Here is a 27,013-nt window from a genome sequence, read left to right on the forward strand (position 1 = left end):
TCATCAGACGTCCTGTGTGATGAGTTGTATCCAATGATGTTTCACTCATAGTGGCGTTCATTGAAATGAACAGGCCCAAGTTAGTCAAGTCTTCTAAATTTCCATGGGTCTACTGCGTGTAATATAGAGGTCAGAATCCTGTTTAAGCGGCCTACTTATGACAAAACAGCTGGTGCGCATTAGGCAGGATCCTTTAGCTCTCCAGATATTGCTGATCTATGACTCCCATCAGCCCCAGCAAGCATGGCCAATGGCCAGGAACGATGGGAATTGTAGTTCTGCAACTTCAGGAGGGCAGATGTTCCTCACACCTGCTGGTGTAAAAAAGCCATTGCAAAGAGCTAGAGGCGAAAGGAGATGTTGGTTGCATAGTCCCTGCTTGCCCAGTGCCTGGATGCAGTCTCATCAGATGTTTTGCCAAGAGATGGAGTGCGATGGTTGACTATTTGTTTTTTTCTCCCTCACACCGCTGTCACCATGAGGTTTTTACATTCCTTGTCATTCTTCTGGAGTGTGCCCAACATCCCAGTGATGAAACAAGGTTAATTGCAGGGGTTTTAAGCTTTTAGCTTGTTAGTGAAGAACTCTGAAAAATGAGATCAGAGGCAGTGATTACATGATGATGAATTTGAACCTTAAGTTCGTTTTAAAGACACTGGGTGTGTTAAAAACTTTTTTAAAAAAGTTATGGATTTTGTATGCTCTATGGAATGACTCTGGGTCAGTTGCTGCTGTCTGCATTAAATCTTGGGACGTTGAGTTTCAACTCCATAAAACTGGTCTCTTGCTTTCTTATCCGCGTGGCATCCCAAAATTGTACACTTACAACTGTGGTGCTTTCAATGCAAGACTAAACTCCGCTATTCCAAGCAGCTGCAATAAAAGGTTTTCATGTGTTCCCTGCGTAATCCTCATTACAGTTTTGTTAAAACACAAAGAGGCTTGTGGCACTTGAAAGGTGGACATGCTTGTTAATGGCATAAGCTGTTGTGGACTGTACCCAACAAAAAGCTTATGCTGGGGTGTGGACCCTCTGACCTCCAGGCCAACTTAGATCTCATTTGGCCTGTGGGGCTGTTTTACCCAAATTATTTCCATGTGCCCTAACCTGATATCGAGTGTGGAGCAAGTAGGAATGTAGCTTCCAAGGCATAATCAGGATCCTTGCTGTCAGTGCTTAACTGAAGTGTATAAAATTATGCATGGTGCCGAAAGGAGTCCTTCTCCCCACCTCCTGGTACTAGAACTCGGGGATCCTCCACTTTAGCTGGATGTTGGGAGTCATGGTAAGACAAAAGGAATTCTTCACACAGCACATAGTTCAGCCATGGAATCCACGCCCCACAAGATGTTGCAATGGACACTAGCTTCCATGGCTTTTAAAAAAGGTTAGACAAACTCATGGCGGGTAAGGTTACCAACGGCTATTAGCCACGATGGTTGGAGGAAGCATGCCTCTGAACACCCATTACTGGGAATTACAAGTGGGGCATCCTTGCATTGCTGGCTTGAAGTCGGTGATGCAACGAAATCGTATCAGAAGAGCCTGGCTGCTGGATCAGGCCAGTTGCTCATCTAGTCCTGCATCCTGTTCTTGCAGCAGCCAACCAGATGTCCTGACAGGAAGCCTGCAAACAGGACCTGAGTGCAACAGCAACTCCTACTTGTGATTCTACCCAGCAACTGGTATTCGGAGCTCACAGGCAAACTGCCTCTGATAGTGAAGGAAGAACACAACCGTTGTGGCGAAGTTGCCTTATCCTCCATAAATTTGGAGAAAAGACTCTGATTGTGCCTCTTGCTTACTGGGATAGAGAAGACGGTGCGAGTGTAAAGCTAGCCTATCGCTCAAAGGTAACATTTACATGAATTTCTCTGCCCGCTTTTTTCCCCTGTACCTCTCCCTCTGGTTGAAAAAGGTCACCTCTGCTTTAAATCAACAGATATAGAGACAAGGAAGTAGAGATTCGACAACAATTTATTCACAAAAATTATTTTAAAAAATCAGTTGGAAAAACAATTTGGTTGTGCCAAATCAGCAAGATTTACATATCGCAGAGTTGCAGTGGACGTCCCTTGGGGCCTACATCTTCCAGTTCAGCTTGCCTCAGGCCTTCCTCCTGGCTTTGGCTTCGAGGCAGACTAACAGCACAATCCTCTATGCTTACTTAGAATCAAGTCCGACTGACTTCAGTGGAACTTACTCACAAGTAGGGGGTTGCAAAACTGAAGCCTAAGTTAGCTGCACTTATAATCAATGTGAAAAAGTTGGTCATTATGAACTTCTTCAACCTTTTTTGAATTGTAAGATAAGGAAGCTCATAGAAGGAATGTTATGTTTTTCCTTATTCTCCTCCCATCCTGACACACACAAAAATCCCACTTTATTCAGGTTCTCAACCCTCTAGAGAGGCGTTTCGGGGGAGGATGGAGCAGGAAATTTCCTTAACTAATTCAAGTCGTTAATTTCAAGGGACCAAAATACAACAGACTTAATCTGGATCTAATCCGTTGTTTCAATTCAACGTGTGTGGGTTTTCTTTTTTTACTAATGGTTGTTCAAAACAAACCATAATTTGAGCTTCTAAATAGGCGAGGTGCTGTACAGCAATACCAGTTCCGTTCTCTTGCTTCCACACAGAAGCACTTGTTGGAGAGAGAAGCAGTGGCTTTTTACCTTTGGTTTGTCAATTCAGCCATTCTGCCAAACCATAGTTAAAAACTGTCCCCACCTATGGTTTGGCATGTTGTGTGCAAACTGAGCCACGATATGCATTTCCCCACAAACAGCTGGACTTGACGCTGCTGGAGGCAGCAGAGACATAGAAATGCATAGCTATAGACAAATGTTCAGCTGGACTACTAGGTCAGGCAGTGGGCCACTTTTCTCTTGCTGGGGGCTGAATTCCTCCAGAGTAATCTCTTGGGACACATGCCACCAGTGGGCAGGGTTACCCTCTCACCCCCTCTCTTTCTCCTACATCCTTTCCTGCCATTTTGCCCCCCCTCCTTTGCCACAAACATGAAATTAGCCAAGGACCTCACCGGCTGCCCATCTGTGAACTAGATGCTACTGAGGGGGAAAGCAGGGACCTTTAACAGAGCTACCATTTCCAGCAGCAGCTCTTTACAAGACGCAGTTCTATCCTTAGACACGTATCTTTCAGCAACGTGAATTTTTCAGATTTCCTTCATTGGCTTTTTCTAGGTTGAAAAACATAACGGTCACAAGGAGTTCTTCGGGGATGGTGCCAAGAGCTTGAGAGTTGTGGAGTCTGGCAAGATGTAGAGAAGCTGCCGAGAAAAACCCTTTTTGCTTCTGATTTTTTCACTGCCATTCTCCCCAGCAAGCCGTGGCTTTCTTATGAAAAAAGCCAACATGCTGTTTCTTACCTGCCCAAAATTGGCCCCTGAAATACAGTCGCCACAGAGTGAAAAGGACACCAGGAGAGCAAATTGCCCTACAGGTACTTTAAACTCTCTTGAAAGTCACTACCTGTTTTTCTTCCCTGATACGGAGAGAAGTGCAGACAAAGGCGGTAAAAAGAAAAAAGAGAGGAACCTCTCCGTCACAGAACCATCACTGACTAATACTCATCTTGATGGAGAATGCTGTTTTCAACAAGCCTTTGGGGACTTGTCAAGAGGTGGTGGCAAGGAATACTTCTCTGTATACATACATACTTCCCCCCCCCATATCAGAATCTCTTATGACCCCATGCATTCTGCAATTTAAAAGGCAGTGGTTTTTAAGGTTTAGATAGCCAGGGGATCTTTTCTTCTGAGGGAAACTCTGTGTCTCCCATAAAGGATTCTGGGGAGTGGGCTCAGAGGGCCGTCTGTTGGCATGGGGCAATGGCTCAGATTTTTAGATCCCACACATGTACTGGGTGGGACATGCTCAATATCCTCCTGCTGTTTAATGTTGGGGGGTCAAAGGTGGGAGCCAGCCTGACCCTGCACAAACACTTTTGTGGAAGTCTCTTTAATACTGGTCAGTTCACCAAGGACTGCCCCCCCTCAAAAAAAAAGCTTTCAAGGAACAGCAGGGCAACCCAACAAAGAGTTTGATGAAAACCACTGCATTACATTATCCCTGTTCTCTGTGCCGCTATTACTGGAAACATGCAAGATCGCATTGGTTTTCAAAGAAAGCAACACATCTTTTTTTACGCACCGTCAAGGTGCTTCATTTCTTCAGAAGAGTCACAGTTCGCAAAAAGATTTGGAGATGCTTCCAATGCCAAAGATCTCATTAGAACTGGGCTCAGTCACGGACCAGCAACCCTCTCCATCCCCGGTCCATAAAGCACTCGTGAAGGAACTTGGGTGGTTCCACAGTACAAGATACAGTTAAATGATGCTCTAGAGTGGACCAAGCGGAATGGATCCCTTGAACGCCATGCCACAAGCGCGAGTATCTGCAGTTCACAATTCCTCCCACCCTGATACTCTCATGAATCCTCTTCTCTTTTTACCCATTTTAAAATCTTTTTTTAAAAAAAAGATTTAGTTTCTCCAAGTTCTGCGATTGCTTTCATTTTCTTTGAAGATCAGATCATAAAAAGAAATGTTACAAGTAGAAATCCAGCTTTGTGCACACAGTTTTGCAACCTTTATCAGAATAGATCCTCTCCTCTTTCGGGAAATAGGTCATCTCGTCGGCAACTTGCATCACAATGTCTTCATCTGCCTCGTAGCCCCGGGCTTCGAGTTCAACCCTCACACACATTTTTACATGCTTGTACTCCAAAGGCAGGAAGGGGATGAAATAATCGATGAGGTGCTTGTCGATCAGGCTGCTGTGCCAAAAGCCACCTGCGGAGGAGGGAGGAGAGGTATCCTGTTACATCCCACTTGCCCCGTGGCCTTCTTTGGCCCAAGGGCCACATTCCCTTGGAGGCAACCTCCCAGGGGCCACATGCCAGCAGAGGGCGTGGCCAGAGGCAAACGTGGGCAGGGCTAGAGGTAGAGTGGGAGGACCAGTTGATGGGACTCTTTAAGCTTTATACAGTATGGTACATCCCAACCATGCAAAAGTCAAGAGTTCTCTACACACGCATACAGACACTCAGTCCCCCACTGAGGCATGCAAGAGTCACAGTCACAGTGCAGTGACACATTCTAGCCTGGCAAAAATCAGTCCCGCAGAGCAGAGTGAGAGATGGGTGTGGCCTGGGGACAATTCTAAGGGCCAGAGAGAGGGAGCGCTGGAGGCCTGCATTTGGGTCCCTGGACCCCCCGTGTTAGGCAGGATTACTTTGAGAAGGCTGCTCAGAACAGAAGCTGTATGGACACAGACTGAGCACGGGTGAACTTTCAAGTATGACAAGGAGGAGGAACCAGGAAACTATATATGTAATGCTGAAGGTTAAAGACTAATCTTGCCCATACAAGGAGTTAAGAGGCTGAGGTTGCAATTCTACGCACACTTTACTTGGAAATTAGCCTACGGAACTGCTCAAAAGGAAACCGCACCGAGAAACATGTACAGCAGCGGTTTCCAAACTTTTTTTTGCCCAGGGGATGGAAGTGCTCTAAATAAACAAACAAGCATGTTTAGGATCCTGAGAAGAGCCAGTGTTACTCACTGTTTTTGTTATTGAACACAGACAACGACAGCTCCAGGTCTCGTAAGCTCAGGTCTTCTCGTCTTTTTCCGCTCCTCCAGAAGTTCAGTGCCACTTCAGTTATTTTTTCAGCCCCAGCGTTGCTGGAGTAAGAAAAGGGATTTTTTTTCTCAACAGGAGCCCGCTTTTAAAAGAGCAAGAAGCCAACAGCACAACACCTCAAAGCAATACTGGAAGAAGGGGGAAGGGGAGACTATCAAATGATCAAGAATTTAACAAAATCGTTCTTCAAGCCCTACCCAGAACCGGAGGCAAGAGATGTAACCGCTGGCTCCTAAATTAAGAAGAAAATGTGCAACCTTGCATCGGGTCATTGCTAACCTGAGGAAAATGAAGATTGCTTTCCGGTAAGACACGCCATCCAGCTCCTCGTAGTAGTCCAGGAAAGGTTTAATAGAGTCGATGAGGCCGGCGTGCATTTTATCCATCTCATCAAAGATGAAGATGGACCTCGCGCAGTCGCTCACGTTGCCCCGGATCCACATCTGCAACTGGTCCTTCAATTTTCAAAGTGGAAATTCTGTTTACTGAAAATCTTGGTGACCTGCCTCTCCATCCATGCGCCAGCTTGTGCATAGGGGTCTTAGTTAGCAGGGGGCTGGGTAGAGGGGTGTAGGCTGGGGGAAAGGGGATATTGACACTTAGGGCCAGCGGTCGTCCCAGTGAAGGGAGTTTTCGGCTGCAAGATGCAGATGGCACATTTGGGACAGAAATGGCAAGGGCCTTTTCTTTAAATCCTGCCTCCCCCCCCCCATCTACCCTCTCATTCAAACACAGAGAAACTTTAGATGGACTGGGGAGTGTTTTTAAGCCCAAGGGCCATACTTCATTCTAGGGATCACAGGCCGTTGGTGGGTGGGGGTCAGAGGAAAAAACGTGGGCAGAGCAATGAATGCAAATTTCACTTTTGTACATCAGGCTAGTTTCTACAAGCACACACACCTCCCTATCCTCCATCGAAACAAGCAAGTAGAATTATCAGAGTTCACTGGCACATTGCAGCCAGGCGAAAACACACAAGGAAGGGGCAAAGCAGGGCTGGTGAGAGGGGTGGCCAAGGAGGAGGTATAGCCTAGGGAGAGTCCCCAAGGGCTGGGCACTTGTTTGGACTACAACTCCCATCATCCCCATGATCAATGGCCATCATGGCTGGGGCTGATGGGAGTTGGAGTGCAAGAACATCTGGTGGACCCCGGCATCGGCAGACCTGCTGTGAGGGACACCCGCGGTTGGCTCGCTAGGAGAAGAGACCCCACGCCCATCTCTAGGGATAAGATGGGCTCCATGTGCTGCAGGTGAGGGAGTGGCCAGTTTTCAAAACAGGAAACTCAGCTGCTGTGTATTTGGCAGAGAAGGTTCTCTCTCCCCACCAAGATGTGCTTCTAGAAGCCAGTTTTAGGAAGTTAAATCTAAGCCGTTGAGAAAGGATCTCTCTTGCCACAAGCGGAGAGACTTCCTGTCCTAGAGTTGCACACGCTCGCCTGGTCAGAAGGTTCTGCTCTTCCTCTGTCTCTGCTAAAGGCTCGCTTTTTTTGAAAATAATAAAATACTTCTGCTAAGAACCTGCACCAACCATGAATTAAGTTGGGCGTGGGGAACCGTTGGCCCTCCCGATGGTGCTGAACTACGACTCCCATTGGCCCCAGCAAGCATGGCCAACAGCCAGGGATGATGGGAGTTGCAGTTCAGCAACATCAGGAGGGCCAAAGGTCCTCCACCCCTGAATTACGTGTAGGGCAATTTCAAGGGAAATTGACTGCTCAAAGTGTCCGCATGTGCTTGCCATGGAGAGCACCCCCTCCTCAAAATAGCATGAGAGGAACGAACCCTGCCCCAGCTCAGAGCTGGGTAGGAGGGAGAGAGCTCATCGTGAGAGTTGCACTGGACTTTGGTGGAGTTTACAAGGCTGAGCATCACTGGAATGTGCTTCTTGTGCTCACACTCCAAAGCTCAGGATGACAGAGACGGGTCCTCATTTGTTTTCAGCTCAAGGTCTGTAGTTAAGTACAGTTTTTGGCTGAAGACCGAGGTCAGCCAAACTGAGCAGCCTCGCCCCCCATTGGTGCACTGCAGAATCCTGGGATTCCCAGATTGAAGAACTGCAGCTGTAAGAAAATGGTTAAGCCTGTTTTGAAGCTGTGGCGGATCTTTTTTACCTTGTACTGAGTAATGTTTTGCCGATGAGGAAAATGCAACGTGGAGACAAACTGATGGACATATCTGCTGTTGAGGCCACCTTCGTAAAGGCTCTCTGCGATGATCTTGCTGACAAAGTTTTTGCCGGTGCCAGTCCAACCATGTAAGGAGAGGGCCAAGGGCTTCTTTGGGTTGGAATTATTCAAAAATCCTGCGAGAGATTTCACAATCACCTTCTTTGCCAGATGCTGGCCAAAGAGCTTCTGGTCCAAATTCTCTTGAAGTGCTGGGGAGAATAAGAAGAAGAACCACCGGAGCACTAGGGAAAGGGCACTGTGGAAATCTGAAGCCCTTCTGTATACATATATATTTTAGCCTGCCAGAAGTTCAGGGAGAGAAACTCAACATATACATACAAAAAATACTACTAGAATAAGGAGTTAAAGGCAGAGAAAGATTACTTGACAAAAGGCTTAGTACCTTGATTCATAGGCACCAGGATCTTGATTCACAAGGACCCTCGATTCCCTGTTTCATCAGCTTTACCACAATTTCATTGTCTTTTCTCCCTTCTTCCGCAGATGCTTGCATGGGGTTTTCTCCCTCAAAATGCCAGCTCCACAGGAGGTGGGAGCAAGACCCAGAGGCTTAGTGACAGATCACATAATTTACATGCAGAAGGTCCCTGATTTGATCCCCAGTATATCCTGGTAGTGTTGGGAAAGATCCTTATCTGCAACTCTGAAGAGACACTGCCAGACAATGTGGGCAAATACTGAGCTGGAGGGACCAAAGGTTCTCCTTCCCTGATAACTGTACTCCCTTTCATCCTCCTCCTATGACGTCACAGCATTTGCATTCCCACCCACACAGACCCTTTATGAAGACCCCACTCTGCCATCCTCACCGTCCCAGACAACAACAGGCCCACACACTTCCATCTTCCTCCTCTGACCACAGAGCATGCACACCCTCCATCCTGCCTCCGCACAGAGCCCCACTTGCCTGATGTCAGAGCAACCGCCCCCTTTCCCAGACACACGCATTGCCCTGCTCTGATATCACAGCACCCACCCCACTGGGCCGCCTTCTGTGATGTCACAGCATTCATCCTGGCTCCACAAAGAGGCACACCCAACTGATGTCACAGCTCCCACCCCTTCCCTCACAAACGGATTATCCTACTCTGACATCGCAGCACCCCATCCCTCCTCCCCTGATGTCACAGGATTCAGTTTCCACACACAGTCCCTCCCACCTGACATCAGAGCACCCACCCACCCCTCACCCAGGCATGGATTCCCCTCCTCTGACTTCACAACACCCCCACCCCACAGTGCTGCCTCCTGTGACATCACAGCATTCCCACGCCTGCACCCAGACTCCTCCCACCCAATGTGAGAGCATCCACTCCCTTTCCCCATGCTCGGATTGCCCTGGTGTGACATCACAGCACCCCCATCCCACCGGGCCTCCTTCCCTGATGCCACAGCAGTCACCCTGTCTTCGCAGAGCACCCGCCCCCCCTTGCATGGCTGACCCTGATCTGACATCACAGCACCCACCCCAGCCTCCTCCTGTGACATCACAGCATTTGCCCTGTCCATGCAAAGCCCTGCCCTTCCCCTGCTCTGACGTGACAGAGGGAGTCATTGAATCCACTCCCTTTCCCCACGCAAGGATTGCTCTGCTCTGACGTTACAGAATTTGCCCTGCCCATGCAAAGCCCCGCCCCTTCCCCTGCTCTGACGTGACAGAGGGGGCCTCCTTCCCTGACGCCACAGCAGTCACCCTGTCTTTGCAGAGCACCCACCCCCTTGCATGGCTGACCCTGATCTGACGTCACAGCACCCACCCCAGCCTCCTCCTGTGACATCACAGCATTCACCCACCCGGTCATAGAATCCACCCCTTCCCCAAAGGATTGGTCACCTGCCCCAGCCCCCTGTGACGTCACAGCATTTGCCCTGCCCATGCAAAGCCCCTCCCCCTGCTCTGACGTGACAGAGAGGGCCTCCTTCCCTGACGTCACAGCATCCTCACCACACTCGCCCAGGCCTGGCCGCTTACCTGCCCCGCTACGGGCGCCGGGCCTCTGCAGGCAGCACTCGGCGAAGTAACAGTAGAGCTTGGGGTAGGAGATGATGCCGGTGAGGGCGGAGGCGGCGGCGCCGGCCAGGGCCAGGCCCAAGCTGATGGGCTCCACCGCCTGCGCGGCCGGGCTCAGCTGCCACAGCACGCAGCCCACCAGCAGGAGGGACCCTCGTCCTCCCAGGGGGAGCGCCAGCAGCTTCATCGCCGCCGGCGGAGGCCGGGCTCAGCGTCGACCCTCCGCACCGCCTAGTTCACCGCAGAGTTGGCACTTCCGCCTCCTGAGAGGAAGAAAAGAAAGGCACTTCCGGTTCCTCGGGCGCCATCTTTGCGCCGGGCAAGGGCTGCGATTGGCCCGCGCAGGCGCGAAGGGGGGAGGGAGCGTCACGTGGTCTCCTCCTCTGTTCCGCGCCCCTCCGCCTTAAAACCGTCCGGTATGGAAACGGGGATTGCTTTGCTCGTATTACTCGGGAACATGTCACGCTCTTTGCATTGGGTCTTGCAGCTCTCCATGCTTGCAAGGGAGGCTCCTGGGTGGAATAAGTGGAAGGGGGTGGCGGGAGGGTGCAGTTTCATTGCATTTGCAATTGCAATCTTGTGTTTGTTTCTCTCCCCCCTTGAGTTCAGTGGGAGTTACAACCAAGTAAATGCGTGCAGGGTTTTGCAGCTACTGAGGCTGGGTAGATAGTGGAGGGGATTGTGCTGTAAGAAGGGACCAGGCTTTTTTTTTGGCGGGGAGGGGGGAGTGTGCATGAGGTGGGGAGAAGTTCTCTGCAAATTTGCACTGGGAATTTTTGGCAGTTTGCAGAAACGGGCCCAGGGTTTAGCCAAAGAGGCCAAATCATTTCTCATATTTTAGGCTTGAAAAAGTACCCAGGAAAAGCAAAACAGAAAAAGCCTTTTAAAAAGTTGTTTTCCCCACCCCACCCTCAAATTTTCTGGGTTTTCTCCCGGCCTTCACATCTCTAGGAATGATTTCGTGAGGAGAGGAAGGAGGGAATCTTCCAGAAGGCATGAGGGGAACAGAACCTCTGACATAAGAGGGAAGGGACCTGAGGGGGATGAATGAGTCTCCCTACATCAGAGCCAGCACTATAGGCTGAGGAGCCGCAAGAGGCCCAGGGCCTTCCTGTAACCACGATAAGGCCGGCATTGCCAGGAGGAGTCGTTGCTGAGATACTGGGGCGCAGGTGTGGGGTGGAAATGGACTGCCTTCAAGTCGACGCCTACTTATGGCAACCCTATGAACAGGGTTTTCATGAGGCTGAGGCAGTGACTGGCCAAAGTTCACCCAGTGAGCTTCATGGCTGTGAGGATGCAAACCTGGTCTCCCAGGTCATAGTCCAACACTCTAACCACTATACCACACTGGCTCTTTGGAGATGGAAAGGATTTGAGGACCTCCCGTGGTGTTTTTGGGGAGAAGCCAAAGCTTAGGGTAGAGCACACATTCTGCAGCGCACATAACACCCCCAGTTCCATCCTGGGACCTCCAGTGGAAAGAGCAGCTGGGCGGAGAAAGGCCTCGTTCTGAGACCCTTCCCAGGACAGCTCGCCTTGCAGATGGTTCCTTGTCGCTCTGCAGAAAGGCTGAGATCCGCCCTACCAGAGCAACAAATCAGCGTGGGAACTGTTCTTTCACACCTTCTCGCAACACAACTTGCAAGAGGCTTTGCACTGCGTGGGTGGCACGATCCTAGGAGGGCGGATTGCTCAGGCGCTGGGAAACCAGGCGTGGGGTGGGCAGAACCCTCTAGTCTGGGAATCTCAGCTCGACAGCAGAGCGCACACTCGGTGTGCATAACGCTCATGGTTCCTCAGTCCCTGAGGTTTTCCAGTGAGAAGGGTAGCTGAGCTGAGCGAGACGCTTCTTCCTGAGACCTTTACTGCCTTGCAGATGCAAAAGAAGGCTGGCAATGGCCCCAGCAGAGCAACAAAGAAGTGTGGGCAGCTACTGCTTCCCACCTTCTTCCACCATAGTCTGCAGGAGGCTTTTCATTGCTGACATGGCACAGTCCTAGAAAAAAGGGCAACGACTGATATATAACTCGCTTTCCTCCCCCCCCCCCATGGCATGCACTGGAAAATGAGGCTCCGTGGGTATGCCTGTCTCCCCAACAATCTCCCCTAAACTAGGGCAATCTCCCATTTTCAGTGGTAAGAGTGTTGGACTATGACCTGGGAGACCAGGGTTTGAATCCCCAAACAGCCATGGAGCTCACTGGGTGACCTTGGGCCAGTCACTGCCTCTCAGCCTCAGAGGAAGGCAATGGTAAACCCCCTCTGAATGCCACTTACCATGAAAACCCTATTCATAGGGTCGCCATAAGTAGGAGTCGATTTGAAGGCAGTACATTTACATTTTTAACAAGAACTGGGCATTGGGCTTGAGTCCTGCCCAGCAGGTTTTCTCTTCCTGCAAGCCTCCTTGCCAGCAGTGAGAAATTACCATCTTTGGGTGAAGGTTCTATGGTCCTTCCTCTGTTCGGTGGACAGAGACGCCCCCTGGTCTATCCAGACCAGCATTGTGTATAGTCCAGCCAGAGTGTTGTTATTTTTCTACTTGGGTCAGCGTTGGGATTCCCGACGGATCCCCCAAATCAGTGCATGTTTCAGCGCTCCCGACTCGAAAGAGTATTGGAGGAGCTGTTCCACCACTTCCCCCTGGTGGTTTAATGTCAGCATGTCTGTGACTAAGGTGGTCAGGCATGTACCCTCTCTCCTCCCTTCCTGCTGCTCTCCACGAAGGGCTTTAGCAATGCCTTGACCTGCCACATGAGAAAGGGGTTAGTTACAAGGGACCTGGAAGCCAGGGTGGCTCAAGGGGTGTTGTCCTCTAAGTAGGGTGGGAGAGAGGGTAGGGTGCTTTGGTACAAATATTTCAAGTCTCTGCTCAGCCATGAAGCTCACGGGGTAGACTTGGGCCACTCACTGTCTCTCAGCCTAACCTACCTAGCAGGGTTGTTGTGAGGACAAAATTGGGAGGGAGAAAACCATGTTTGTGCGTCACCTTCAGCTCCTTGGAGGAAAGATGGGATATATATGTAATAATAAAAATAATAGGTCAGCTTAGCAGAGGTCTGCGCCTGTTGAGGTCCAGAGCTGCCTCATCCTGAGACCATTCATCCCAAATAGTCCAGGGGCAGGGAATCCTTCAGCCCGAGGGCCACATGGCCTTCTGGACAACTTTCCGGGATCTAGAGGCAAAAGCAAGCAAAGCAACAAATGCAAATTTTGCTTTTGTGCAGAAGGTTAGTTTCTACACACACACCTGTATCTACTATCCAGATGAGCAAGAGGCATTATTGGGGTTCAAGGACACATTCGAGCCAGGCAAAAACACTCAAGGAGGGTGCAAAGCCAGGGCCTGTGAGGGGTATGTGGAAACCCCCCCCCCAAAAAAAACAAGCAATCCCATAGAGGCAGCACAGAGAAATCAATCTGGCCTGGCAGTTCTGATGTTTGTACAGCAGAGGGCAGCAGGTGCCCAAACAGGATTTCACCCTGGTCCACCAAACAAACTTTTATCATGCACAGCAGACTTGACAAGTTAGATGGAAAGAACCTGCAGCCTATTTAGAATCGTCCAGGTGGCTGTGCTGAGTTGGGAATCCCCAAACCTCCCCACAAATCGTACTAGAATTTGGGTCACCCAATGATGGACAGCAGGTTCTAGAAGACAGACAAAACAAAGGCTGCCCCCACGCAACCCATAATTTAGAAACCGAGGAAGCCGTTTTATTCTGAATCGGACCATTGGTCCATCTCGCTCAATACTGTCTGCACTGACTGTCAGGGAACATTCCCAGCCCTGTCTGGAGATGCCCAAAATTTGAACCTGGAACCTCCTGCATTCAAAGGCAGATCATCTACCGCTGACCTACATCCCTCTTCCTAAAAGCGAAGTAAGAGTCTAGTCCTCGAACTTCAGAATAATGGACTCAGATTAAACAGGAACCTAGAAAGTGGCCTTGCACTGAGTCAGACCATCGGTCCACTTAGCTTAGTATTGCCTACACTGACTGGCAGAGGCTCTCTGGGGTTTCGGAGAGGGAACATTCCCAGCCCTACCTGGAGATTCCACTGGGGATTGAAACTGGGACCTTCTGCATGCAAAACAGATAATCTGCCACTGAGCCACACCTCTTAACTTTACTGCTGCAAAGTTATTTATCTCCTTGCATGTTGCCTGCCTTCCATCTCCAATATCTGCATCCTCGTAAGGGCGTTGTGCTGGTAGAGAAATCAAAATCAACTAGGTCTTTGGAGGTGGTGGGGTGGTGGTGGTGGTAAATCAGTGGAGTGTCCTCTGGCAGAAGCAAAGCTCTCAAACCTCTTTCTGCACTCTTAGCAAGTCTTGCCTTTCATTTGCAAAAAGCTTACCGATTGCAATAGACAATATTGGCCTTTAGAGGGCAGTAGGATGATGGCGATGATTTTTTTTAAAAAATCAAGGCCATTAACAAACCAGAAACTTCAGGCAATATTGAAAACACAAATCGCTATCCCCGTTCCTAATGACCAAGCACAAACCCAAAACATCAACATAAGCCAACCGCCGTTCTAGTGGCAAAAAGCAGCCCTCGAAATGCAAATCAACATCAGAAAGAGACCTGAAACCTGTTCTGAACAGCACTGGAAACTATAGAGTGACCTCAATTGGCAGAGCATTTCCCAGGGCTGGGGGTGGGACTGCCATCAGGGGAGAAAGCCCCACCTCATTATTTATTTATACCCCGCCTTTCGGCCAAAGGCCCTCAAGGCGGCTTACAAAAACCACAAATATAAAAATACAATATAAACTACATCAATAAAACTAAAATTTACAAAATACAATTTACAAAAGTTAAATAACTGCTCTTAGGCTAACAATGTAAAATACATGACACATGAGGGAAAAGGAACAGGGAAGAACAAGGAAAAAAGCACACTCAGGCACCAGTTCTTAAATTGCAATGATTGCTGCCTGACGTACTTGCACGGAATTGGATCTGGAGCAGGGCCTTGGGTGACGGGGCAGGGCCGTAGCTCTGCGGCAGAGCACCTGCTTGGAATGCAGAAGGCCCTGGGTTCGATCCCCAATGGCATCTCCTGGTAGGGCTGGGAGTGACTCCCTGTCTGGAGAGCCTTTGTTGCCAGTCAGTCTGTGTAGACAATACTGTAGACAATAAATGGCACCTCTTCTTTTTACCCCAAATTGCAACTTCCTGATCAATTGCTATTTCCAGGGTGTGAGGTCTAGGGGGGTCATAGATACTTTTTTGGGAGCAGGGTCCCAGCCAGGTCCCTAGGCATGAGCCAATCATCCTGACGGGAGCATGTTAGCCACTGAGAAGAGTCCTCGTCCTTCCGTGCTGAGCGACAGGAGTTTAGCTTATCAGCTATTTTATTTGTTATTTGAACAATTTCTATACTGCTTATATTTAAACAAAACTCTTCATCAGTTTGCAGCACAAGTTAGAAAGCAAAGAATTTCTTTGGTCTACAAAACACCTTTGACAGCTAAACAGAACATGCTCTTGGGCATCAAAATAAACACCTCCCCATACAGATCAACTACAAAAATACAAGGGGAAAATCATAATAAACATAGTAAGCAACAGAAGAAAACATCCTCTAGACACCAGGAAATAAAATTACTAATAAAAACAAAGTAAACATGGAAAAATCCAACCTTTCTAAACAAGAAGATAGATGATTATACAAAAGAAAATCAAGTCACTTCTCAACCACTACACATCACTACAGCCGCATTCCCTTCTGGACAACCCTCTGGGGGCCGCAATCCTGTGATGTGCAAGGCCAGAGGCAAAAGTGGGCGGAGCATATGGGTACATTTTACCTTTGTTACAGTAGGCTAGTTTCTACACACACTCCTCCATGCAAGAAAGTCAGAGACATTGTCAGTGCTCAGGAACACATCCCAGCCAGTCAAAAACACTCTAGGGTGTGAATCGGGGCCAGTCAGGGGTGCAGCTGGAGAGGGGATGTGAACTGAGGAGAGTCTCAAGGGCCAGGTAAAAAGGTTTGGAGGGCCAGGTAAAAAGGTTTGGAGCGCCACATGCCTGAGGCTTCCCATTCCTGGTCTAGATGCTTGGCAACACGGTACCTTGTGCTGAACTGATATTCAGATAACCCCCAAATCCCTCCCGACTGTGTGATGCATTTAAATTGCATTTTTTAAAATAAAATAAAGAATTTCCCCTATCGCTGCTCTTTCTCTGGTTTTGCAGCCGAGACTGATTGATTCCCTGACTGAGGATGGAGCCCAGAGTAGAAAAGGCGTCTGGCAGGAGGGGGAAGGACTATTAAACCTGGGGTGATGGGCTGGCCTACAACAGAAGGGTAAATGGGATTATGGGCACCGAGACAGAGAGTAAGAGCAGAAGAATAACATATACCTCGCAGACTAAGAAATCTTTGTCCAGGCTTCTACAGGCCTTGGAACAGAGCTGGGATGAATGATGAGGTGCCACGGGGCTCAGGTAGAAAGAATTAATGTACCATGAAAACCGTAGAGCTGCCTCGTTTTGAGTTTCTCAGAATATTAATAATAAGAAAAGTAAAAACCTCTGTAATATTTATACCTACCCATCAAAATTCTGCTGGAAGGCAAAGAGGGACAAAACTCCGTCTTGTCCAAATAGGGCTGAAATCTTTGGCATTAATAAGAGCACAAGAGCCAATCACAAGGATGCAACTATGGCCTGGCAAAATCTGGCATTTCAGACCCCCCTCCCTCAAAAAAACCAGACCAATAAAATGCTGACATTCTGGTTGGCTGGCAACTGTGTGGAGGGAGAAGGAGGGAAACAGGCAGCGCCGCTTTACCCCAGCTCATCCTGAGCCAGCGATGGGCGACCCTCTTCACTTTGGTTTCTCTCTGTTCCTCGTCTTTCCAAACTAAGTTTGGTCCTCCACTGCGTCGGTTGGTTATTTAAAAAAAATAATCATGAAGACTCATCAGTATTTTAGTTTGGATGTTTCCTAATATCTCCTTGCTTGGCCTTTCTACTGCAGAGGTGTATAGGCTCAACAGCTTGCACACTGAATTTTTGGTCAAGTAGAGGATTCTGGATATTGACAGAGTATGAAGCCCCATGAAACCGTTCTTGCTCCCCTATAGTCCTGGGACTAAGTGCTCTCCCTAGCAAAGGATGTGCCCTTTATTTCGCCAAACTGTCTGTGCCTAAGTATAGGAGAGCATATTTTATTTGGCTAGGGTTAACGCTATGCCTCCTGTGATGGCAGAAGGACGCGTACCTCACGATCGGAGAACTGTGTCCATGCGGTTCTGGTGCTGTGGAGCCTAGTGCACATGCTTTGTATTGTAATTTATATAAGGGTTCGAGGGACAGGCTGCTGCAGCCCATTTTGGAATGGTTTCCTGGTCAAGCCGATGGGAGTTCTTTTGAAAGTGTATTTAAACTGTAATAGTCCCTACGTCATTTCAAATGTTGCCAAATTTTTAAGCATTGTTATTGACATTAGGGCTAAAAATGCTTGCAGATTAGCAGTTTATAGCACAACTGGTTTTAATGTTTGTTCAATGGTTTGAAATTGTTGCTGGATCAATAAACATTCGACATCTCCTAACATGCTCATGTTTGCATGCCATCTTGCATAACACACACACACATTTTTGCAAGGTGACCTCCCCTAATCTGATCTATGTTTGCACGCTATTTGCACCAATATATGCACTTACGTTGCACACTTTACCCCATTATAAGCATTCGTGCATGCACTTGGCCGGAGAACTGCATTGCAAAATTTGGAGAAGTGTGAATTTCAAACGATAGCTGTGTTCTGGGTTGTGTGTTGTATCGGAAAGTGGGAATGAGGTAAGTTTGCCTTGAAATGCAAAACTGAATCAAATTTCTCCCCCACCGCTATCCTGAGCCTTTTCCCTTTGCCAGACAGAAGAGGAAGAAGAAACATGTGCAGGCTTTGGGCTTGCAGGGGAAGGGCGTAGTTCAGCGGTAGAGCATCTGACTGGCAAGTAGAAGGTCCCAGGTTCATCTCCAGGTAGGGCTGGGAGAGACCCCTGCCTGAAACCTTGGGGAGCTGCTGCCAGTCAGTGTAGACAATACTGAGCTAGGTGGACCACGAGTCTGACTGGATTTAAGGCTGCTTCCTTTGTTCCTAAGATATGCCGGGTTGATGTGGAAGGGCTGAATTTAAAGCTTTTGGGGTCTGCATGTGTGTGTTACACGGGAAGCAAGGTACGAATTGTCCTGTTTAGCCAGGTGGTGTTTTTATTTTTATTTTCATAAAAAACATTTCCAGGTTTTGCACTGAAGTCTCAGAACAGAAGGGAAAGTCTAGCAAAAAGAAAAAGTGCCTGTCCTGCACTCTCTCTCTCTCTTTTTAAAATGCAGACTAGAGAGTTGCAGAAGTTAGGAGTTGTGTTGGCCAAGCCTGGGAAGGGTTCCAGGGCTCTTTCAGGCCACGGCGCTTGAGAGCCCATCCATCTCTCTCCGTTCTTTATTACGGCACAGGTCCTTTAAGTGCTCTGTCTGTTGCCAGGACTCAGCCGAGGAATGTTAACGCGGAATGTTAACGCGTTTCTGTCTTCCTGTGGCTTATTCCTGAAGGCTGTTCAGCAGGTCGGCTCCTTCTCTTCCCCCTTGAAACGGCCCTTTCTCCTCTTTGCCGGCCCTGATTGGGTTTTATGTTCCTTTTCATCGGCGTCCGAGTTGAAAGTTAAGATGTGTCGGGGACGTCATCCCAAACAGAAACAGCGGCCGGCTCACGCTCCGTCCCGGGGTCCCTATAGTGAACCCCCTAGGCAGACTCTCCATTCATTGCAGCTATGCAGGGGAGTTTGAGATACAGAGAGAGGCTCCAGCCTGACCTTTAAGCCTGCCTGGGAGGAGGGTTGCCAGGTTTCCCCTCACTGGCTTGCTCCTATGCCTGTAACCGCAGCCCGGCAGGGGTAAAAAGGTTGCCAGCTTTTCATTTCAAAATGATGGGCTCTCTGGGTGCGGCTCATGTTTGGAGCCAGCACAGTAATTTGCAACTTGGGGGCAGAGCCACCGCAGAATCTGGTAGGGCCTGGTGGCTTTTTGGTGGCGCTCGGTAGATTCTGGAGTTTATTTATTGGCTTTTCAGAAGTTTCCCAGGGACACAGATACATAGGAAGCTGCTATCTACTGGTCAGACCCTTGGTCCATTTAGCTCAATATTGTCTACACTGACTGGCAGCAGCTCTCCTGGGTGTCCAGAAAGGGACATTCCAGCCCTACCGGGAGATGCCGATTATTGCAGCTGTGACTGTCTGCATACATAGCAGATGCTCTACCACTAACCCACAGGACCTTATCCCACATTTGTTAGTCTTTAAGGTGCCACAAATGTAAATCCTTGCAACCTGCAGGGCTCCAGTGATTGGCTGATGAAGCCCACAGATGGCTTCTATAAATCAAGATGGGATCCTTATCCCCTTATCTCCCTCTGTGGGCCAGGTATGACAAGTGGGCAGGGCGGCACACCTGTCAACTGTGACGTCGGGGCGACTTGTTTTTGCCCGTGTGGATGATCAGTTGGCTGTTGGCCTCTGCAAAGCTACACCCTCTTCCGTCTGTACCCTTCCTGTGTCCTGATTCTTCATGAACTGAACTTCTTTGCTAATGACAGTGAGTTCCTGAGCTTGGCTCTGATGCTGCATGAGGTATCTCAGCTGTAGATTCCACCCGAAAGACAAACTTGTCCGTACTGCACGTTTAGGGAAGGGCAGAGAGAAAATAAATACTTTAGGGTGTGTTTGTTAACTCCTCCTTGAGGCTCCCTCTTTCACGTTTTGTTCCTGACCTTTAGGTTTTCCTTCCTGTTGGGACGCTCAAGGGAAAACTTTTTACCTGGCTGCTAATGTAAAGGACGAACTAAGCAATTGGAAACTAATTGCGGAAAGCAATTGGATTTTATTTTATTTACTGACTGCAGGGTTGATTTTTCTGTCCAGAAATCTGAAAAGGCCTCACACGGTGAGCTGCATGTACAGGGAAAATCAGAAATTACGCCTGAGATACAGCCTCGGTGGCCAACCAGTCAGCTCACTTTAGTGTATACAGCCGTGTTTCTGTTCCACTAGGGCTGTTTTCATCCTTTGCCATCAAGTACTCGAGAAAAAGATGAAAAAATAGCCACTATGATTGTATGGTGAGTGCTTTGAAAGAGTAAAGGGTAGCCATTCTTTCAGATTGCTTCAAGTTATCTCTGTATTTCATCCTTTAGCAATAAGCACCCAATCCTGCTCTACTCATCATAATAAGTGCATAATAAACAAATTCTTACGTTTTACGGCAGGCAACCAAACATCTTTCTATAGACTGCCTTCAAGTCGATCCCGACTTATGGTGACCCTATGAATAGGGATTTCATGGTGAGGGGTATTCAGAGGGGGTTTCCCAGTGCCTCCCTCCGAGGCTAGTCCTCCCCAGCTGGCGAGGGCCTGCTCAGCTTGCCACAGCTGCACAAGCCAGCCCCATCCCTGTCTGCAACTGCCAGCTGGGGGGCAACTGGGCTCCTTGGGACCATGCAGCTTGCCCATGGCTGCACAGGTGGCAGGGCACGTAACGGCCTGAGCCACTCCCTGTGGGGTGATCTTTAGCTGGCCCTTGACGCCCAGGAGACACGAGCGGGGATTTGAACTCAGACTCTGGACTCCCAGCCAGGCTCTCCCCACGGTGCTTTCTGTATCTTTCTATATTGATCATTCACTCAACGTCAAAGCTAGTTCTGGAAATCTAGTGGACTATAGTGGAAGCTTAGCCCTCATTTCCCTGATAAATGATTCCAGAAATAATCCGTTTGCAAGCTTGGGAACCCAGAAAATCGCAGGGGTTTTGCACTAACTGCAGCCACTCACATGACAGGCATCCCAGCATGCAATGCATTCCTGCTCTTTAGGTGTGCATCCATTTTTTTTTGCCTTCCCCCCCCCTTTGCCTGACAAAAATTGTACCAGTATTCAGGCATAGGTGTGGGTAGCAGTTTACCCGTCCTCCCTTTCTCCTGCACACCTCTGTGTTTAGGCACTAATTCCTCCAGTGAATTATGGGGGAACTACGGTGTGCATGTGGGTAACTGGTAAAGGGTGAAAACAAAACATTCGGTGCAGCCGTGTGCAAGACAGATGCGCGAAATGCTGGTATATTGGCCGAAGAAGCCGCCGTTTCTTAACGCAACAGGTGCTGCAGTGTGAAAGGGATTTTAGAAATCGGGACAGAAGCGCTACCATTTCAATCTGCAAAACTGACCCAAATAAGTCCCATGTGTGGAACGTGCGCCTCAAAGCAAACGCGAGCGTGTCATAAATAAATAAATAATATGTAGCCAACCCCCGAGACCGAAACAACATTGTGCTTTGCAGGTCATGTATCTTTTAACTTCTTGCTAAAACGTGACATTGGATTTTCCCCGGGACAGTTTGACATTTGCTTCCTGAATAAGGAGCTAGCTATACTCAACCCTGAATTTTCTCCCTTCGTTGGCTTAATATTTTGTTTTGGTTTTGCAAGAGGCGATAACGCTCAGACTTTTTCAGACATATCATAAATACAGACAGCCCAAGCCCTGTGTAATGGTCTACGGGGGGGGGGGGAATTGGTGGGGGGGGTGCAGGAATGGGGGGGGAGAAGAGAGAACTTTGTTCCAGCTGAAATTTGAGAAGCAGACAGCAGTTTGTTTAACATCCCCCTTGTTGTTCTTGGAACTGGCTGCCAGCTTGACAGATCAACACCAGAAGCAATTACATAGCTGGCATCTCGTTCTGTGATGGGCGTCAAGTATGTCAGAAAACAAAGTGGTTTCTGCAGAGGCTGGAGGGCCAGGCTGTTGGGGCAAAAAGGGGCCAGAGAGCTGGGGTTCCGCTGATATTGTCTGTCCAGTTGCTAGCATCTGCCTCGCAGGATATGGGGTTGGTTGCTTTTCCCCTTGAAGGAGAAGCCCCTTCTCTTTTGCCCTCCCACCAGGGCCGACAGCTCTGCGGTTGCGCAGCAAGTTTTGAAAGGGCTGGAGAAAGCTTCTGCCTGGCTTTGACCCACGGACAGGGCTGTGGCATTGGGAGCTGGGAGGGATCTAGCTGTTGGGGGGCTGCCAGCTGAAACTGGGGTAAGGGCTGCAGCTCTGAATGCAGAAGGTCCCAGGTTCAATCCCTGCTAGCATCTCTCCGTAGGGACGGGAGAGGATTCTGTCTGAAACTCTGGAGAGCCACTGCCAGTCAGTGTAGGCAGTACTGAGCTAGATGGACCAATGGTCTGACTCAGTATAAGGCAGCTTCTGGTGTTCCAGTTCAATTCAGCCCTTTATTCAGAACTATGAGGACTAGAATCTTATTTTACTTTTTGGAGAAGGGCCATAGCTCAGTGGTGGAGCATTTGCTTTGCATGCAGAAGGTCCCAAATTCAATCCCCAGAATCTCCAGGTAAGACCACGAAGATTCCCTGTCTGAAACCCTGGAGAGAGTCACTGCCAGTCAGTGTAAGCAATACTGAGCTAGATGGAACAATGTTTTGACTCAGATGATCATCATTGTCTTGGTTTATTTGCATGGTTTATTTCCATCTGCTCTCAAGGCTGCTTAGAGCATGAAAAAAGTTACAGCATTCTCTAAGTTACAAAGCAACATTTAAAAAGGCAGGCAATAAGTTAATGAAAACATCTCGCTAAGAAATACACAATGAAATGAAACTATTTCCTTTTAATTCCTAATAAGGTCTTAACAATAAACTACAAAAACATAATCTGAACAACAACAAAAACGACTGACCTCCAGATTTAAATTCTCAACCCTGACTTCTGATGTCCTTCGTCTCAAACTCACTTCTCTGAGGCGAGCTCTGGTCCTCAGTCCCTCTTCTGTCCACAGCAGGAGTGTGGAGAAGTTTTTCCAGCCTGAGGGCCACATACCCTCGTCGGCAACCTTTCGGGGGCCATGGGCCGGAGATGGGAAGGGCCAAAGGCAAAAGTGGGCGGGGAACAGACATATCTCTTACCATTGCACAGCAGGTTAGGTTCTAGCCACACAGAAGGCAGTGTTCCTACAAGCACCATTCAGGGAAGGAGGAGGAATTATCCAGGTAAAATCGCTTGAGGAGGGCAGGGAGAAGGGCTAAGGAGAGAGGTGAGCTGGGGATAGGGGGTGTGGCCAGGGGAAGGGGTGTGGTCTAAGGAGAGCCCCAAGCACCAAACAGAGAGGGGTGTGTGTGTAGCCAACTGAGTCCTACACAGAACAGATCCACTGAAAGTAAAGGAACTAAGTTAGTCATGTCATGTCCATTGATTTCAGTGGGTCTGCTCTGAACAGGGAGGGGTTAGGGGGAGAAAATTGATTTAGCTTGCGTTTAAAGCCAAATCTATCAAATTTGCACTTTCCAAAACAATGTGAGAATTGAAACACAACCATCCTGTGAGGTTCTCACTTCTCCAAATCTCCAACCAGCGTTTACAGCAACGCACATGTTAAGAGAAAGTGTGTAAACAAACAAATATGTTAGCGAGCATAACAGACAAAAATGCATTATATTAGGAGGCATTGCGTGCCAAAATGTGTGCTAGTCAAAACTGCATACAGCAAGGATGCATTTATTAGGAGAAATTTGCAGTAAAATGCAAAAGAATTTTCATGAGGATCTTTTTTTAATTGCAAATTGCTGCAGAAATGTGGAGAACTGAATTTAAGATTGGGAAAACAAGGAACCGAGAATGGAAACGGTGGTCATTTATGGAGAAAAGCCGCCATAAATACTGGGAGGAAAGAAAGAAGAAGAAATTGACAGGTCCTTCCATCCCTAATTCTCTAATGTCTTGTATTAACATTGGATGCAATTTTCTGTTCCTGCAAGACTGAGCAACTACGACCAGAATTGGAAATTCATCTGCTGGGATTTTGAGGCTGGGCTTGGGACGAGTGTGGTGAGTTGGAGATCTATTTGAGGTCCATTTTTCCATTGCTCATCATCTCCCACTCTGCTCACGTTCGGGGAGACTGCGGTCTCTCATGGGTTTTTTTATTATTAAAAGACAACCCCTAAAGCAAAGTTTGCAACATGTCAACAAGGGGGAAAGCTCGTTGCAACTGCAGGACAGCGGTGATGACATCATCACTGTGCCGTGGGGTCCAGGCTGGGCTGGTTCCAAATATTTCCTGAGCTTGGTCTGACTCTTCCTCCGAACGAGACGGTGATTTCATCGCTCTGGTTAGTTTCTTGGTTTTGGCCCTATCTGCTTCATTCAAACTGGGTTTTGCTTGCCAGACAACCGGTTTGGTTCTTTGACAGCAGGTCCATGCATACGCAGGCATGCAGCATTTAAAGAAAGGCAGGGAGAAGCCAGTTATTTACTTATTTTTTTAAGTGGAGACTTGGAGGGAAGGAGATTGGCATGCTCCAGTATGAGGAAGAGCTCCTGGTCTCGTCTGGTGAATGCTGGCGTTCCTTCGCATCCCCATCCCAGGCAGTGCCAGATTGTTAGGTCTCAGACCCACCTGTCAATCATGGTCTCTGACGTGATCGCCTATGGCAGCATGGGGAACCTTTGGCCCTCCCGAAGTGGCTGAACTACAACTCCCATTATCCTAGGCCATTGGCCATGCTTGCTGGGGCAGATGGGAGCTGTAGTTCAGCCACACTGGGAGGGCCAAAAGTTCCTATGGGCTCTTGTGGGTGGCTCTGGGTTCAAAGCCACTCTCTTAAGCTCAAAGCCAGTCAGCTCCTTATCGCTACCAATCTTGAACACGCTGGCAATCTGTTGCTCCCACCAATGCCCCGAATCCAAACGCCCCAGGAGGAAGAGGATGTTATTGATAGTTTTGACACCCTAGAAGCCTTGAGAGGCTTGAAGGAGCCTGGAAGGAGCATTTCTCCCATCTTTTGTCCGTGCGTTACGATCACTTGCTCAAGTGTGTTAACGCTTGCATAAAGGACAGGGCCTTTTCTGTGGTGTCCCCTATTGAAATACCCTCCCTGAAAAAGCTTGACTAACATTGACATTATGCTCTTCTTGGTGCCAAGAAGGGGGCTCCCTTGGTAGTTCCATCACCCGAAGGAAGCGCAGGGAAATGTGGACCGGTCTACTCTGAGCAGGGTTGGATAGAACCCCATTGAAATTAATGGGCATAACTATCTTCGGTCCCATGGGTCTACTCTGAGTTGAAAGTAGTTGGATACAACCCTCTATAAAATAGCAGAAAATCACAGAAGTGGGCATTTCATGTATGGGTTGTTTTTAAAATTTTTGTATATTTAAACTTTGTTTTTATATGTGCAGTTGTTTTAACTGTTTTAAACTGTCTAGATCCGTTTCAATCCGGTTTCAGGCCTGGTTTTGGCACCGAAACTGCCTTGGTCGCCCTGTATGATGACCTGTGTCGGGAGAGGGACAGGGGGAGTGTGACTCTGTTGATTCTCCTTGATCTCTCAGCGGCGTTTGATACCATCAACCATGGTATCCTTCTGAGGAGACTCGCGGAGTTGGGTGTCGGGGGCACTGCTTGGCAGTGGTTCCGCTCCTACTTCGCGGATCGTCACCAGAAGGTAGTGCTTGGGGAACATCACTCGACACCATGGACTCTCCATTGCGGAGTCCCTCAGGGGTCGGTTTTGTCCCCCATGCTTTTCAACATCTACATGCAGCCGCTGGGTGCAGTCATCAGGAGTTTTGGAGTGCGTTGCCATCAGTATGCTGATGACACGCAGCTCTATTTCTCCTTTTCATCTTCTTCAGGTGAGTCTGTTGATGTGCTGAACCGTTGCCTGACCGCGATAATGGACTGGATGAGAGCTAACAAACTGAGACTCAATCCAGACAAGACCGAGACATTGTTGGTGAATGCCTTCCCTGCTCAGATGGTGGATGTTAACCCTGTTCTGGATGGGGTTACACTCCCCCTGAAGGAACAGGTACGTAGTTTGGGGGTTCTTCTCGACTCTTCCCTGTCTCTCGAGGCCCAAGTGGCCTCGGTGGCACGGAATGCGTTTTACCATCTTCGTCTGGTAGCCCAACTACGCCCCTATCTGGACAGGGACGACCTCGCCTCCGTTGTTCACGCTCTGGTAACTTCAAGATTGGATTACTGTAATGCGCTCTACGTAGGGCTGCCCTTGAAGACAATTCGGAAGCTTCAGCTGGTGCAGAACGCAGCTGCCAGACTACTGACGAGGACCAGTCGGTCTTCGCATATAACATCTGTCTTGGCGCGTCTGCACTGGCTTCCTATTTGCTTCCGGGCGAGATTCAAGGTGCTGGTTCTTACCTATAAAGCCTTACACGGCGTGGGACCTCAATACCTTGTGGAACGCCTCTCTCGATACGAACCTACCCGTTCACTTCGTTTAGAATCTAAGGCCCTCCTCCGGGTACCAACCCATCGGGAAGCCCGGAGGGTGGTTACAAGATCTAGGGCCTTTTCTGTGGTGGCCCCTGAGTTGTGGAACAGCCTCCCCGAAGAGGTACGCCTGGCGCCTACACTTCTATCTTTTCGGCGCCAGGTAAAGACCTTTTTATGCTCCCAGGCATTTTAATTTTCTTAACCATTTTAATCTTTTAATCCGTATTTTTAAATTTTTGTCGTATTGTGTTTTTGTAGTGTTTTTTGTTGTTGTTTGTTTGTATATGTTTTTATGATTGTTATTATGATATATTGTATTTTATCTTGTTTGTTCACCGCCCTGAGAGCTATTCTGCTAAGGGCGGTATATAAATTGAAATAAATAAATAAATAAATAAATAAATATTAAAAACAAAAGAGCCTGCTGGATCAGGCCAGTGGCCCATCTAGTTCGGCATCCTGTTTTCACAGTGGCCAACTAAATGCCCATTATGGGAAACCCAGAAGCAGGACCTGGGGTCAACAGCAACTCTCCCTTCCTGTAGCTTCCAGCAACTGTGGAAGCAGAGCAGAGCCATGCTGGCTAGTAGCCACTGATCGCCTTCTCCTTCATGAGTTTGCCTAATCCTCTTTTAAAGCCATCCAAGTTGCCTCTTGCGGGAGCCAATTCCATAGTTTAACTACGTGCTGTGTGAAGATGTCCTTTCTTTTGTCTGTCCTGAATCTTCCATCCATCTTTATGTATGTTGTATTGCAAATTGCTTTTGGGAGCCTCAGGGGAAGCTATTCATAAATGAAAATAATAGATAAATAACAATATGCCAAT

The 27,013-nt window shown here is 48.5% G+C and overlaps 1 protein-coding gene across 2 annotated transcripts; it reads right to left on the reverse strand.

The window, feature by feature from the left end:
• Positions 1 to 1,960: 1,960 nt before the first annotated feature.
• Positions 1,961 to 10,164, reverse strand: LOC133373830 (torsin-1A-like). Of its 2 annotated transcripts, none has more exons than XM_061604117.1 (5): positions 9,837 to 10,164; positions 7,787 to 7,977; positions 5,952 to 6,127; positions 5,592 to 5,713; positions 1,961 to 4,818 (listed from the first exon to the last, which is right to left on the reverse strand). In XM_061604117.1, the coding sequence occupies exons 1-5, from the start codon at positions 10,060 to 10,062 to the stop codon at positions 4,574 to 4,576; spliced, it is 960 nt and encodes a 319-aa protein (XP_061460101.1). In that variant the 5' UTR covers positions 10,063 to 10,164; the 3' UTR covers positions 1,961 to 4,573. The 2 variants fall into 2 exon arrangements, with proteins under 2 accessions (XP_061460101.1, XP_061460100.1); XM_061604116.1 differs by having other exon boundaries at positions 7,787 to 8,052.
• Positions 10,165 to 27,013: the final 16,849 nt, after the last annotated feature.

This window comes from Rhineura floridana, chromosome 20, assembly GCF_030035675.1.
Source record: "Rhineura floridana isolate rRhiFlo1 chromosome 20, rRhiFlo1.hap2, whole genome shotgun sequence".
NCBI classification, from domain to species: Eukaryota; Metazoa; Chordata; class Lepidosauria; order Squamata; family Rhineuridae; genus Rhineura; species Rhineura floridana.

Excerpts from the sequence above, each read along its gene's own strand:
- LOC133373830 (XM_061604116.1), bottom strand. The coding sequence starts at position 10,062 with ATGAAGCTGCTGGCGCTCCCCCTGGGAGGACGAGGGTCCCTCCTGCTG. Across the intron at positions 8,053-9,836 it reads CGGCGCCCGTAGCGGGGCAG|CACTTCAAGAGAATTTGGAC; the intron begins GTAAGCGGCCAG and ends TATTCTCCCCAG. Across the intron at positions 5,714-5,951 it reads GCAATCTTCATTTTCCTCAG|CAACGCTGGGGCTGAAAAAA; the intron begins GTTAGCAATGAC and ends TTCTTACTCCAG.